The 14782-nt window shown below is 36.1% G+C and overlaps 1 protein-coding gene across 2 annotated transcripts in view; it reads right to left on the reverse strand.

Annotated features, from left to right (window-relative positions):
- LOC120629812 (axoneme-associated protein mst101(2)) overlaps nt 1-14782 on the reverse strand; it is a 216721-nt gene that overhangs the window by 2179 nt on the left and 199760 nt on the right. For both annotated transcript variants that reach the window (XM_039898867.1, XM_039898868.1), the window contains 12 exons: nt 9695-10084; nt 8737-9043; nt 7748-7956; nt 6893-6999; nt 5995-6127; nt 5172-5276; nt 4273-4436; nt 3724-3934; nt 3428-3637; nt 2952-3188; nt 1851-2036; nt 435-962 (listed from right to left, as the gene is read on the reverse strand). In XM_039898867.1, coding sequence (XP_039754801.1) covers nt 435-962; nt 1851-2036; nt 2952-3188; nt 3428-3637; nt 3724-3934; nt 4273-4436; nt 5172-5276; nt 5995-6127; nt 6893-6999; nt 7748-7956; nt 8737-9043; nt 9695-10084 — 2787 coding nt within the window. The remainder of the gene's footprint in view (nt 1-434; nt 963-1850; nt 2037-2951; nt 3189-3427; nt 3638-3723; nt 3935-4272; nt 4437-5171; nt 5277-5994; nt 6128-6892; nt 7000-7747; nt 7957-8736; nt 9044-9694; nt 10085-14782) is intronic.

The following is a 14782-nucleotide window of genomic DNA, read 5'->3' on the forward strand; positions in this document are numbered from 1 at the left end:
TACCTAAAATAAATTATGATAATTTGACCTAAATCTCAAGAAATTCTAAAAGGGAATAATTAGATTTCCCTAGACTATGCAAGCATAATATCTGAGGCATGTGGAATAAAATTTGAGAAAAGTAAATCGTCATTTCTCACAATTGTTTGTAAGTTTTCCAAAACCAACATTAGCACCCAAAATCTAAAATGCTGCACTGGTCACTGATCAAATAAGCGAATCTTACAATGACAAGTAGCCTTACAATCAATATTTCTGCAACACCATCATAAATGATAGCTTATCAACGTTTACAGCTAATTCAGTTGACCGACCAGCTTTCCAGAAATTGAGAATAAAGTTATCATTAGTTAAATATTAGACACAAACTAATGCATTAACGATTAGTTTAGTAACAATCTTTTAATTTAACATAACATTAAAATCACACTCACCTCGCTGTCAGTCTTTGCATCTGCATCTCCGATAGACCTAATTAGCTCTTTTGAGATAGCCATTAAGAGGTAATTTGTGATTTTCGATTTTGCTTCAGCTGTTACTTTTCCGTTAACTGGCGCGATTTCCTTGCACAGTCTTGTCAAATCTTCATCTACTGTGTTGTGGATTCGATCAAAAAGATCCTCGATCAGTTGACTGACCAGTTGGCTCCTCATTGACGGACATGAGCAACGAGAATCTGACGTTATGTAGCTCATGCTGTGGTGCATTCTCCCGTAATCAGTCTTCTTTGGCACGGCAGTGTATATCGAGTAACCTTCGTCAACGTATTCCGTTCTGTCAGGTTTTAGATCTATGCGCGACGCATGGAAAGATTGCCTCATCGTTTCACTTCTCAGTTCCTCCAACTCCTCGGTTTTAATGGATAGTTCATGGCTCATAGTTTTTAGTTTGTCGTCGCATTTTCTTTTGCATTGGTTCAACGCTTTCTGTGTCAACGCTAGCTGCTTTTCCAGAGATTCAACCTGGGAACACACGTCTCCTTAGTCCACAACTATTATCCTTGTCTCCATGCAATATGTACAGAATATTCACAGGTGTCCAATACATGCACTGTCTTCGTGAACCGAGCGTACAAAATTTTTGCAAACCTTTTGACAATCGTGCTAATGTCATTCAAAAGCGGCATACAAAACTATTGATATAAAAATTTTATTATTTTCAGCTCAATGGGGTGAGTCACTTTTTTATCCAAATGTGTTGTATTTTTAGCGTGCGCGTGTCTTGATCAACACCGTTAAGTATTTGAAATTAGTGATAAGTTTATTTTTTGTTATCGTTTATATTGATATTTCAACTTTTTTACCAATAGTTTTTAAAGCATTTTAGTTTAAAAGTAGCATTAGCACCTCTACCACCATCCCACGTTTTCTAACTACGACATAGACTATTATTAAATCACTACAAAGCTCTATACTAAACAACAATGACACACAAACAATATAGATACGTTATAACCCAAACCAGACTAAGAGCGTTTCGATTAAATTTAGTTGATTCAGCATCAGATAAGAAAATGACTAAGATTGGATCAAATAACCGTTCTATAAGTAGTAGCATTCTTTTAGTATGGAATGGAAAATAAATATAACAAAAAATTGTAACATATTTGTATTGATGTGCCCATGAAATTTATAATGTACAGATATTCTAAGGGAGAGATTAAACGACTGATTATTGGTTCATCATTATTTTATTTTTTAACGCCACATTGATGAAATACCATTAATATAAATTTTACCCTTCATTGTAAGTCTTACTTTAGTAGATTTATCAATAATCCTGTCGTATAAAATATCGTTTAATTGCGCCCAAAGTTATAAAGATTAGTTTGCCATAATAATGTCACTTACCTCCTCCTTCAGTTCACTATTAGTGACCTCTAGATCTTGATTATTCTTGCACGCCCTCGTCAACTCTTTGCGTATACATTCGAGGTCTCCCATAAAGCTACATTCAGTCTTTTTAGATAATTCTCTATGGCTCTTCAGATCTTCATCCAATTGTTTGTTCATTTTGCGGAGCTGGTCGATTTCTCTCTGTAAAGACAAATATGAATAATTTTTGATGTGAAACATCTATAGGCAGAGGGTAAACCTGACTTAGGCGTGGCGACACAGGCCGTGGCGACGCATCTCCACGCTGTATGATAGAATATATATGTATACGTTGATGAAAATACTTGAGTTTTTACCTTTTTAAAGAAATTTTTGAATTAAAACATTTTGTATATGAAGAAAATACATATATATTCAATAAACAGTCATCATTTTCTGAAGAAAATTCGTAATATTGTATTTTTTTATCATGTCATATTTAGTTCCTGTGATAATCTGTACTTTTGTGCCTATTACTTATACAAAATAATTTCGATGTTTCACATCTGCCAGGCGTCCCGTGAAGGCTCACATTTTTTCGTTATAAAAATTACGATATTTTTTTTATTTTTGTTTAACTGTTTTCATACCTTAAAGATAATTGCACAACATTTACTTTCTAAAACACAAATGTATACTTTGGAAGTAGTATATTTTAAAACAATTCAGCCACTTTTTTACATGCAAAGAGTCCTGCAAAGTGTTGCTCTGTTTATAGGCGATGGTTTTTCACTTACTTCCAGGTGAGCCAGCTGATTGGTTCGTCTATTATAACTATTAAAGTTAAACTTGATATATAGTTCATATTGAAGTTTCGACATCGACCGGCAGCTGTATTGGCAAATATTTGACGTAGCGAAGGTATTCTTGCTACATAAACCTCAACATATTAGTAGTAGTAGTAGAATCTAAAGCTTAGGGAGGACTTTGCTGCTTCAATTGATCATCTGATTCGGGGCTAGGATTGTTACAAAAATCCCTAGATCGTTACATATTCAGTTTTTCTACCTTTAAAATCCATAATTTCCTGTCCAAGTGCTTACTACTACGAAAACGATGCAGTGAATTGACGCTTACCTTAAATTTATTCTCAAGCGCTTTGACTGTTGTCTCAGCTTTCTTGGCATCTGCATCTGCCTTTCCATAGAGGGCAACTAAGTTGGTGTTCTGGCTCTTGAGCGTTTTCGCATCCCTCTCGGCCTTTTCTAAAGCTATCCGCATACCGGACTCTGATTCTTCTACTTCTCTTAATTTCTTCTTTAAAGGTTCGAAGCAGTTTTTCCATTGATCTCGTTCTGTTTCTAATTTCTTAACCTGAAAAAAACCATAAGAAATCCATGTAGTTATTTTGCTAGACTATATTAGATAGTTTGTACTGATAAACATAACTGTCCGTTCAATATTATAATGTATGATCTGAAGTATTGATTTTTTTATATATAAAACTGACAATATTTTCCTCGAATTTTTATTTTATTGTAACCATAACTAATAGTCTTATATTTATGGCCCATAAGAATTCTTTCCTATATTTATATTATTTTGTAACTTACCTTGCTCTTTAATTGCGACTCCGTAGCCACTGATTCTTCAATCTTCTTCTTATAACCACCTTCCATCTCTGCCCACATATCATCTGCTTGAGTCAACATCTCCAAATACGCGGTTTCTCTTCTCTCCAATTCTGCTATTCTGTTCTTTAGCTCTTGTTCGCTGTTTAGAAGTGCTCGTATTTTGGATGCCGTAAGTGGATCTGGTGAGAGCTGTAAAAACAGGGGAAAATTAAAATAAGTATAAAAAATTTACACAATTTCATTAAATCTATTAATATAATATTTTCATATGTTACCTCCGCATCTTCTGCTTCTTTTTTTATCTGATCTTCTAATACTACGATCTTCTCTTCCAATTTTTCCTTCTTGTATTCAGCACCACTGACAGCCGCTGTTACTTGTCTTCTAGACGTTTCTAATTCTTCTTCTAGATTTTTCACTTTCTTTTCTAACGTACCTTTTAACCGCTCTGTTTGTTTTTTTATTTCTTCCTTTTCTTTTAATAACCTGCAAATATTTAAATTAGTTTATATATAGTCGTTGATATGTACACCGTTGCAAATAACGTATTGAGTAGTATGACCAGTCGGCAAATTATTAGAAAAAGATACGCAGTCTTAAATCAAACTCGGCACGGATACTTAATAGTTTTCATATAATAATTATTATTTGAACAACTACTGCTGGACGTAGGTATTTTGTACTAGTTTCCAAGTTTGCAACTCTTTAGACGCATCAATAATTTTGTTTTTTTTAAAGATCTGCTCAATTCTCCGCATTGCAGGTAGAAACTTGCGGTTAAACAATTGATTAGTATCATAACTATCAGAAGTTTGGGGGCTTACATAATAATTTGGTTCTGCAACTCCTGCGTGGCTGGCGATGGTAGGATCTTGAGGTCGTTGACGGCGACGAGTGCCCCACATTCTTTCTGACTGTCATGTTTAATCTTTTGAATCGCTTCCTTTGCATCGAGACTGAGTGAACCCATACGACTTATTAGAGCACGCTGTAAAAAAAATTATAAGCTATATGATTACGCATTTTCTTAAAGGTATTTTATACATTTGGGTAAACTGTACCTTCTACTTTAATTCATAATCATTATTATCACATCCACCCATTATCGGCCAATCAAAAGGGCCCGGGTCTCCTGCCATAATGGGAAGGGGTTAGGGGCCGTAGACCACCACGCTGGCCCAGTACGGATTGGTGGACTCCACACACCTTCGAGAACATTATATAGAACTCTCTGGCATGCAGGTTTCCTCACGATGTTTCCTTCAGCGGTGAAGCAAGTTATATTTTAACTACTTAAAATGTACGTAATTTAGAAAAGTTAGAGGTGCGTGCTGGGATTTGAACTTGGCCCTCCGAAAGTTAAGTCGAGTTCCTATCCACTGGGATATCGACGCTTCAACTACCAGCTACTGCCTTACTTACTCTATTGTATTTAGGTACATTTTGGTATTTTATTTACAAACGAAGTTTGCTAAGGAAATATATAGGTATTCTTTTAGTAGAACTAATCAAAGTTACTCATGATTGTCTAGTAGTAGGCAGTAAAGTATCTAAAGTAATAATGAAATAACTACGTATCAATTTTCTAGAACAAAATCAAAAATGCTTTAAATTGTGCGAAAATCTATACAATATAAGAACCTACACTTATGTAGCTCATTTTCCAACAATAAAAATAATTTCTGAAAATGTTACACAACGACTTCAACGTCGGCTGACTTACCTGACCACCACATGAAATCGTAGCCCCTACCGCTTGCAGAACATTCCACGCTATAAGTGCAGGTACGGCTTTTTCTAAGCTGTCCAACCGTGACAACAATTCATTCTGAAAAAAAATTAAAAAAGTTTCTTGTAAAAGTTTTTCAGGTTTTATAACAGATCTGGACCGTGAATAGAATCGCTTGGACTGCTTTGCCACCGAATTGTCTCTCACACATGAGTCCACAAACGCCAGCACCAAACTGGCGCGGTTCGAGCTCTTTTCAATAAAGACTTATAAAACAGGTAGCAGAGGAAAACGATCGTGCAAGAAGACGCACCCTCCAGACATGTAACTCCGATTATTCTAGGTCAAACTGTCGGTCAACTGTCTGTCAGAAGACACACTAAAAATGTGCTCTTAATTGACTTGACTTGAACTATTAGTATTTTTTAAAAGAGTTACTCCATTTGAAGTGTTTGTTGCCACACAATAACATCTGTGGCATTTTCTACTATTTGTTAACACGCAACAACCTCAATTCTAGCTTCGAGGGAACACCGTAGATCGCAGATTGTTTTACAATTTGGATAACTACGTTAGAATGAATAATGGATCCTTACTTATATTATAACATTACGAAAGTGTTTGTTTGCATGTTTGTTTGTCATTCACGTCCTAAAAAGTAACCAATCAACTTGATTTTTGGCATATTATTAGATTAATTGATAAATGTTTAAATGTTTAAAAAAAAAAAAAAAACAAAAAAAACAAATGTTAACAAATGTTTCGCACAAAGCACGCGGGAAACTGCCATAAGATAAAATAATTATGAAAACCATACCTCTCTCGCTTTCAGCGTGCACTCTCTCGTGGTCAACTCTGCCATCAGCCTCTCGGCCTGCGCCCTCGAACACTCCCTTTGCTCCGTCATGTCTCTCAGTTGCGCTGAGCAAAGCTCGTAGTCCATTTCAAGCCTAAATCATATGTTTACTTTACATCCTTTTTTTATACTTAATTACTAATAAGTTACCCACGTTTTCATAAATTGTCATTATAGCCAACCACAGCTTATCAATAACGATATCTGTCAACAAAGAAGGGTTCTGCTTGGCACATACCTTCTGTCATAGGAAAAAGATTAGAGCTAGTAGGTCAGCGTAGTTTGGTCTTGCTTTTAGTGATTGACCTCTTACTTCGCTGCCTCAATGTGTGTTAAACATAATAAATAGTTTATTTACTAAAGTAAGAACATTATAAAGGACTTTTGAATCTCAGTGTCTATGTTTTCAATGATCAAACAACCAGTTTACAAGGGAACCTCCCTTGTAAACTGGTTGCTTAGTAGAAGCCAGATAAAAACAGTAGACTCAGCAGACTGCTAAGTTTATTGCTGGCGTATCCCAAATCAACATTTAACATTTAAACAACCATCTAACTAAAATAAGCGAATTAGTAAAGTTCACAACAGTCTTAGTTCAGTTCTCACAATCTAACTAAACGTGGACGAAGTTTTATCAATAAATGTTCATCGACCTACGAGCAGGTTCCGAACCTGTTCTTAACCTGAGGTCCAGACTTTTGCGCTGTTCTTACGTTTTCAAATAAACTCAAGACTAATACTGAATTCCTGCATCAGCACAGCAACTTGTGACTTTCTTCACTTCATTTAGTTCTTCACTTAGTTTGCACACTGTACCTACTTGCATATTTGAACTTTGTAGTTAGATTTCGATACTTACTGCTGCCAATGTAAGCGAGTATCATTTTCTATTTCTTCTAATTCACAACACTCCTCCTCTAGCCTCTCGTATTTATCTTGAAGGTCTAACAGCTGTGATTCCAGTTCCTGCAAAACATTTGCATGTAAATTAAATCTTATTGCTCATGTATATTGATGTAAGTAACAAGTTTAATATTACCGTCGTGATATTAAATATTTTATGATGTAGTGCGTAAATAAATTGCTACTACACTTATTTTGCAAGCCAACGTAACTAGAGCAGTAACTTTATTAATTTTATTCAACGATCTAATCTGCATTGATCTTGTGTTTGTATAAGGTACTAGCTGTTACATAGTTTATTTTAAAGATTGGAGCTTGGGAAAATCATCTATCTAAAAGAAATGAAGCTTAATTTTTATTAATTAGGACCTTATGTCGTTAATAACCTCTCAACAAACAACAATTATCACTCATAATTAATACAATAGTAATAAAAATAACAGTAAATGAAGTGGGTTCAAATCGTTGGAATAAAACCTCTTGGGTTTTACGAATACGAATTTTATTTGGACGATTAGAGAGGGTAATTCCAAAGAAATGGGAGTGAAGTACGAGTAATATAGTACAGTGGAGAGAAGACTGAGAGCTATACATTTATATAAGATAATATAATATACCTGCCAGATGCTATAAAATATGAGCTGAGGTATCACGTACAATGCTTGGAACTTTAGCTATCTTTTCTTTAACAGTGGTAATAAGATTCTTTACGATTCATATGAATTATGAACTTTCCTTCTCCCAACTAATGTGAAACATGAAATAACACGGGCTTTATTAAATCTATCATTAAAAATAGTCTATAACTTACTTGTATTTTATTTTCGAGCAGAAATTCCTTTTGCAACCTCTGCGCTAACTTGGCCTCCTTAACGTCTTGCGCTGCTTCGTATATCGATATTTTCCCCTCCAAAAACTTAAGCCTTCTTTCGTAATACTGTTTGTGTTTCTTTCCAAGTTTGACACACTTGCATTCTAGGCTATCCCCGTCTTCTTTACTTAGCGTCCTATTTCTAACACCTTGAAATGAATATAACTTTTATTAGACAAACTTTTCGGATAAACTGAGTACCTGGCTTAACAAATATTGAAATTCAAATCTTCATTTCCGCGCACAGAAAAAATTGCCAGATAAGGTAACGTCTCGTTAAGAAAGTTTACACTGAGGGTATAGTAAATGCTTCTTTCTGATGAGAGAGGAGGCCAGTGCCCAGATGTGGATTAAAGATAAAAAATTGGGTTGAGATCTAAAACGAATGCTTAATATTAGTTCCGAATTTACTATGGACTTTAAGACAAAATCGGTATTTCTGGAACTATTTTTGAATCCAAGCCAGCCGCGCATAACTAAGCCCAAGTTTCAGGGTGGCAAAGCGCATCCAAAACGGTGCAAATCCTTACGATGCCTTGCACCGCATTGCTCTAATTGTTATATAATTATTGTGTATCAGTGGTCCAAAAAAAAGTACAAAAGAAAATATAACGAAAAGAAAAATGTTTTTTTAACACAAACCAATTTGTTAATAAATTGAATTGTCGTTGGTATTAACACTAAGGAAGCATGTATCTCAGGCGAAGGTGTGTTTACTTTTCGCTCGAATTTTTCAGAATTCATTAATTATTTAAGAAAAAGCATGCACTGTTTTATTACGTTTTTTATATATTTTTTATTTTTTGACATAATAAAATCGCCGAATCGATTTTATAAGTATATACTTGGACTTTGACCCTGCTTAATGATATAAATGTGATATTTAATAGTTCTTGAATACTCTCCGTAATATATGTAGTGGTGTTTACCTTGTTTCTCTAATTTTTCTCTAATACTATTCAGTCGTTGTATTTCAGTGTTCAGTTCACCGTTATATTCAAAGCTGTCGTTATTATCTGTCTGAGTGCTTCGACACTCAGTTTCTACGCCTTCGAAGATACCGCTCTCCTGCAGTATATTATTTGGTTTCCGTTCTTCGCAGAGACTTTCCAGCGACTCCGATTTGTAACCCTTCTGCTGATATGGAGTTACGGTCGCGATCGCCTTGTGGGTTTTGTGCGATGGAATGTCTGTGTCGGATTTTATTCTCAGATCACATATTCTTCTAGGTTTTGTCTGGAAATTAGATGATGGGGTTTATTTAATTATTTGAAGGGAAACTGCTATTATTGTTTGATTACATGATCGGAGATTGTTGATAGATGAATACTGTGATTGCTTAATTTATTTGTCTATAGAGGGTTGATGAAATTTGACATTGACATTGCCATTTTAAGTTTATTATCCTTGCCTTTTTCATTTTGGCAATTTCTTAATAGTTTCTGTAAAAGAAGTAGGTTTGATTTCATATTCTTTTTCGAATGCAAGCATTGGCAAATTTTTTCACTTATTGGAGTAGTATCACGAATAGGATAGGAAGCGGGGATATCCCTGTGGGTGGGACTTCGGCACGCAACTCTAACTTTTCTGAGTTATGTGCACATGTAAAATATAACTTGCTTCGACGGTGAAGGAAAACATCGTGAGGAAACCTGCATGCCTGAAAGTTTTGCATAATGTTCTCAGAGGTGTGTGGCGTCCACCAATCTTCACTGGGCCAGCGTGGTGGACAACGGCGTTACCCCTTCTCATTGAGGGAGGAGACCCGTATATTGGGCCGGTAATGGGTCGAGATGATGATGATGATACTATAAAGTAAAGCCTATGCAATCCCAGGATTTTAATTAGGCTGACGATGATAATGAAATATTAAATGTAATATATTACCTGATAGCATTCATCTTCACTAACAGAACTGCTCAACGCTTGGAAGTTATAAAGCATCATCAAAACCTGTTCCAAGCAACTCCTGTCCTCCGCCGAAACTGCGTTCAGAATCATCTGTTCGAGGTGATCTTTCACCGGATTACTTTTCAATGAATCACTATTCTCGGAGTTTCTATCTAAGATGTCGGCTAACACTTGAGCTTTGGCGAAGTCTTCCTTGAAGTCATCGTGAGGTGTTGTCAGATGTCTCCGTGGGTTGGGACTGCTTGGCATGTGCGGGGATTTGTAGCCGGAGTCCATTCGTTTGAGTTCCGGGGAGGCGGAGTCTTTCATGCGAGAGCCTGGGGACACGCAGCCCGAATCCGAGTCTGTTAGGTTGTCCCTAGCACCCTGGAAAGAAACAAACAAGAAAATGAAATATAATGTTGTCATGGTCCATACAAGTATATGTATGATTGTGATTTTCTTTTTCAGCTATAACTTCTGAATAGCATTTAACCCGATATATGGGGTATCTTCAAGATCCCTGGATCATCCCGATTGAAGATGGCAAATTTTTTTTAATTAAATTTAACTAGTACAGATATATGGTGCCATTTACAAATAGTTAATTCGTTCGGTATTTGGCAATGTTGTTCTTTAAACTGCTTAAATTACGTACTTATTTACGACAATACCTTACCGTTAATTATTTACTCTAATCGAGATAAAAATTCAAAAAATAGAAACTTCCTATGACCACAAACAACAGGGATTTTAGATAAATTCTTGCTTATATCAGAAACTCGTGTGCGAATGTTCTAGACGCTGATCTAAACCCAAAAAAGGCTTACGTAGGGTGTCACTGTGTCAGTTCATTAGAGTTTCAGTGACTAAAAAGAGTTCATTAATAAAACTTATCTCTATCAGTGAAGTCTAAACTGGCTTTGTAAGTATTTACACTTCGCAAGTACTTACCTTAAATGAACAGTAATATATCTTACTCTTTTTTCCGCGTACATGTTAAGTTTACTTGTTATCTTAAAATTTTGCGCATTTGCAACACAGCGTTTCTTTGTTAATCTTTAAATTTATATCACGTATTTAATATAACTTTAACGTGAATTTAGTTTAAATCTCTAACATAAAATGGCAGTCTAATTTGTTTCAAGCTAGAAAACACGAGTTGCGTGGGCAAACTCTATTTTCGGAAGTGGTTATAGCCACCCACGGAATATTCTTAAGGTTATTAAAAAGGCATTGTTCTTGTTATTAGCATTAAGGCTATGAATACTAAAGGCACGAAAAAGGTTATCATTTTCTTGTATGCCTTTGGTCGCCTGGAAGAGATCACTATTTAGCGAATCGATCGCTATTTTATAATGCCGCCAAATTGTACGTTCTACCTTATTTTGCTGTTGTATTTGTATCTCTGTAAATTTTCTCTGTGGTGTACAATAAAAGTGTATTCATTCATTTGTTAAAACCCGAAACTAGTGTGGGTTGTAAGGTTTGACTCCTCGAGCATGAGGCTAGTGAATGATTTCCGCAAAGGCAGAGGCGTAAACCGTGAAATTGATTGTTTAATTCAAAGCAACTAGCTAATTAGAAACATCTGAAGAAATGTTGATCATTGCAACGAGTACAATTACTTATATTGTGAGAAATTAATGGATAATTTTAGTTTTAGTTAACTTTAGTTTAAATTTAAATTTTACTCTGTTTTAGTTTTAGTTAACTGATCCTCGCTTTTTTTTCTTTATAAATATCTCGAAGTTATCGTAATCAAACAATGAAGTGGTTATCTATTCACCAAGATCCTTGACCGGTTTTATTTTATATTCAGTTCCATAGAAATCAATAAAAATGGGTCATTAATGATCAGTGGCGTGCACTGGGTTTCTTACCAGGGTATGCATACACCAGGAAAATTGCATAAAACGGCACAAATTCTCCTCCTATACGAGTTATATATGGTTAGGGTATGCAGTGTTTTTGTGCATGTATGGAGTGCACGCCACTGTTAATGATCCACTATAGTTGCATTTTTGCTAATAGATAAAATTTATGTTATTCCAACCCTTAAAAATTAGTTCGTCATTAAATGCAAAGAGGTTTGCCAATGAAAAAAATGAAAGAAAAATGTTACAATCGCTTCAGATTTGACGGAGATAATATTACGGCCGCAAGTAGTGCCAGTTTGTTATAAAAATAACAATGAACTAATTTGACACAAGAAAAAACTTTTGTTGAAAATATAAAGCAAGCAAAAGATAAACTTCGAAGATAAGCGATAAGTGACAATCGATAGGCAAGGCTACGCATTAGATTGCTACGTCTACTTTATCTTTATCTCAGTTATCTTATCTTACCTATTACAATAAAAGTGTGTGATAAAATATTGCCTGCACTCTTCGGAATATGGATATTGACGCTTAAAGAAATATTCAACTAGTTGCCTCTCACCAGGTGGTAAGTTATGATGCATGCATGAGGTTAAGAACAGTTCTTGACTGAGTGATAGCAGAATTTATAACTATAAATACCTAAAACTCAAACATTAATATAATTCCAATGTTTCGTCGACTTTAACATCAATATTTGGGTTATTTGAATTAACTCATATACATTATAATACTCCACCATATATAGAGCAAATAATTGACCGATTTTTAGCTAAGTTATTTAAATACCTAATACTGTTATTTAATATCTTCTAAGTTCATATATAACAATTAATAAGCTAAAGAAAAGTACGAATCATAGCTACGAAGTAAATCATTGACTAATTATTATCTGAGCTGTCTGTCTAATATCCCTTCCCTACTTAATATTATAAATGTCAATGTAAGTTTGTTTGTTACGCTTTCACGCAAAAACTACTTAAGCGATCCTCGTGAAACTTTGTACACATATTCTCGGAAGTGTTAGAAGTAATATAGGATACTTTTTATCCCGACATAAGGCTCGGTTCCTTTGGGAAAGGGGATGAAAGTGTTTGAAGTTATAACCGATTTAAATAATTATTTTTGTACTATAGAGGTCATAATATGTGTTTAATTTTGCCCAAACTGTGGTTGGAGATAGCGGATAGAACTCATCAGCGGACAGCAGCAAACTCCTCATTAAGACTTAGCGATACTTAATACTTTATTTTTTTTAGAACTACAACTAAATTGAATACCACATCTAAAAACAAAATCAAACGCAGACCAAGTCACGGTTAACAGCTAGTCTTCTATAAATAAATATTAATAGTGTGGTGACGAGAAGCTGTGATAGCGCATTGGGTAGCAACTCGTCTTCACTTTCGGGGGGCCGAGTTAGAATCCCAGCACGCACCTCCCACTTTTCTAAGTTATGTGCGTTTTATGTAATAAAAATATCACTTGCTTCAACGGTGAAGGAAAACATCTTGAACCTTGCATTCCTGAGAGTTCTACATAATGTCCTTAAAGGTGCGTGGAGTCCACCAATTCGCACTGGGCAGGCTTGGTGGACTACGGCCTTAACCCCTTCTCATTGTAGGAGGAGACCTGTGCTCTGTAGTGGGCCTGTAATGGGTTCATGTGATGATGATGAGCATGGTGACGGCAGATCTGACTTTTTTTTTATTGCAGTCAAGCGCTCGTCTATAAACATAGACGAGCGCTTGACTGCAAACACACCTGATGGTAAGCCCTGATTGTAAGTGATGATGCAGCCTAAGGTGGAGCGCGCTTGCCTAGAAGATTCACTCTTGATTTGAAGGTACTCATATTGTAGGCACTGGGGAAAATGGAAGCTGGAAGGGCATTCCAGATGCTAGTGGTGCGGATCAGAAACGAAGATGCGTAACACTTAATACGCGTCCGCGGTATATCGACCACGTAGGGATGGAGATCCTTACGGTGCCTCGCGGTTCGATGGTAAAAAGGCGAGGGGGGAACTAGATCAAATAGTTCTTGAGCACACTCTCCGAAATATATCCTATAGAATACCGAAAGGCAGGCAACCTTGCGACGTTGTTTCAAACTCTGACGTTTTTTATTGGCTAGGTCACCGATGAGCCTTCTAGCACGGCGATTCACCGAATCCTGGGCATCAAGCTGTTACTTGGCAGAGCCGTCCCATAAATTGGAACGGGAACAGTTGTCACCACCCTTCCTCTTCCCGCGGGTGTCGTACGAGATGACTTAGGGAATGTAACGGAGAACAGACAGCAGCGTTCTCTGTGCTACTACTACCATTACCGCGATCACCCACCCGTCTACCCAGCGCAGTCATGATGGGCGAACCCTGCCAAAACGACAGGCCTTTATTTCAACAGTGGACCCCCATAGGCTATAGATGAAATAAATATTGGAAAACAGCAACGCAAATCCAAATTGGAATATCCAATTATCTCGCTCAATTACCCACACCTCGGAATTTGTAACGCAATACAGCCGTAGAAATGCTAACACTAACATACATCCTACAGCTTAAGGGAGATTTAAAACTGTGAATATTCTTGGAAGGTAAAGACTGCATATAGATCGGAAACCGACTGTTTTACTTGAATGGCGGTAATACTTACTAGAAACATAAACATAAATCAGTGATATCTGCATATCTTTCTTTCTTTTCTTTCTTTTTTTTTCGACAATACACACATCGCAATCCAGTCCCAAACTAAGTGTAGCCTGTGTTATGGGTACTAAGATGTATGATGAATAATTTTATAACCAATATACATAAATAAGTACTTATAACATATAGATAAAAACCCAGACACCGAAAAACATGCATGTTCATCATTCAAACATTGTCCAGTTGTGGGAATCAAACCCACGGCCCTGGGACAAAGAAAGCAGGTTCGCTGCCCACTACGCCAATCGGCCTTCAAATCTCTAATATCGTCTGCGAAAGGTGCAGAACTCCTTTCTGGCAGTTAGTATACGCTTTTACGACATTCCTAAGGTAATTCTAGACCTACCAATGCCAATCTAATAGAACGAGGTAACTAAACATTAGATTATTTTTTTTAATGAAAAGGTAAATGGGAAGCAGCCAGCTTCGCTCTCGTTTCTCGCAAGATAGAAAAATATTTGTAATTGTTGATTTTAGAAAGAGCAACTACTGAGTTTT

This window comes from Pararge aegeria, chromosome 15 (genome assembly GCF_905163445.1).
Source record: "Pararge aegeria chromosome 15, ilParAegt1.1, whole genome shotgun sequence".
Taxonomy (NCBI): Eukaryota; Metazoa; Arthropoda; class Insecta; order Lepidoptera; family Nymphalidae; genus Pararge; species Pararge aegeria.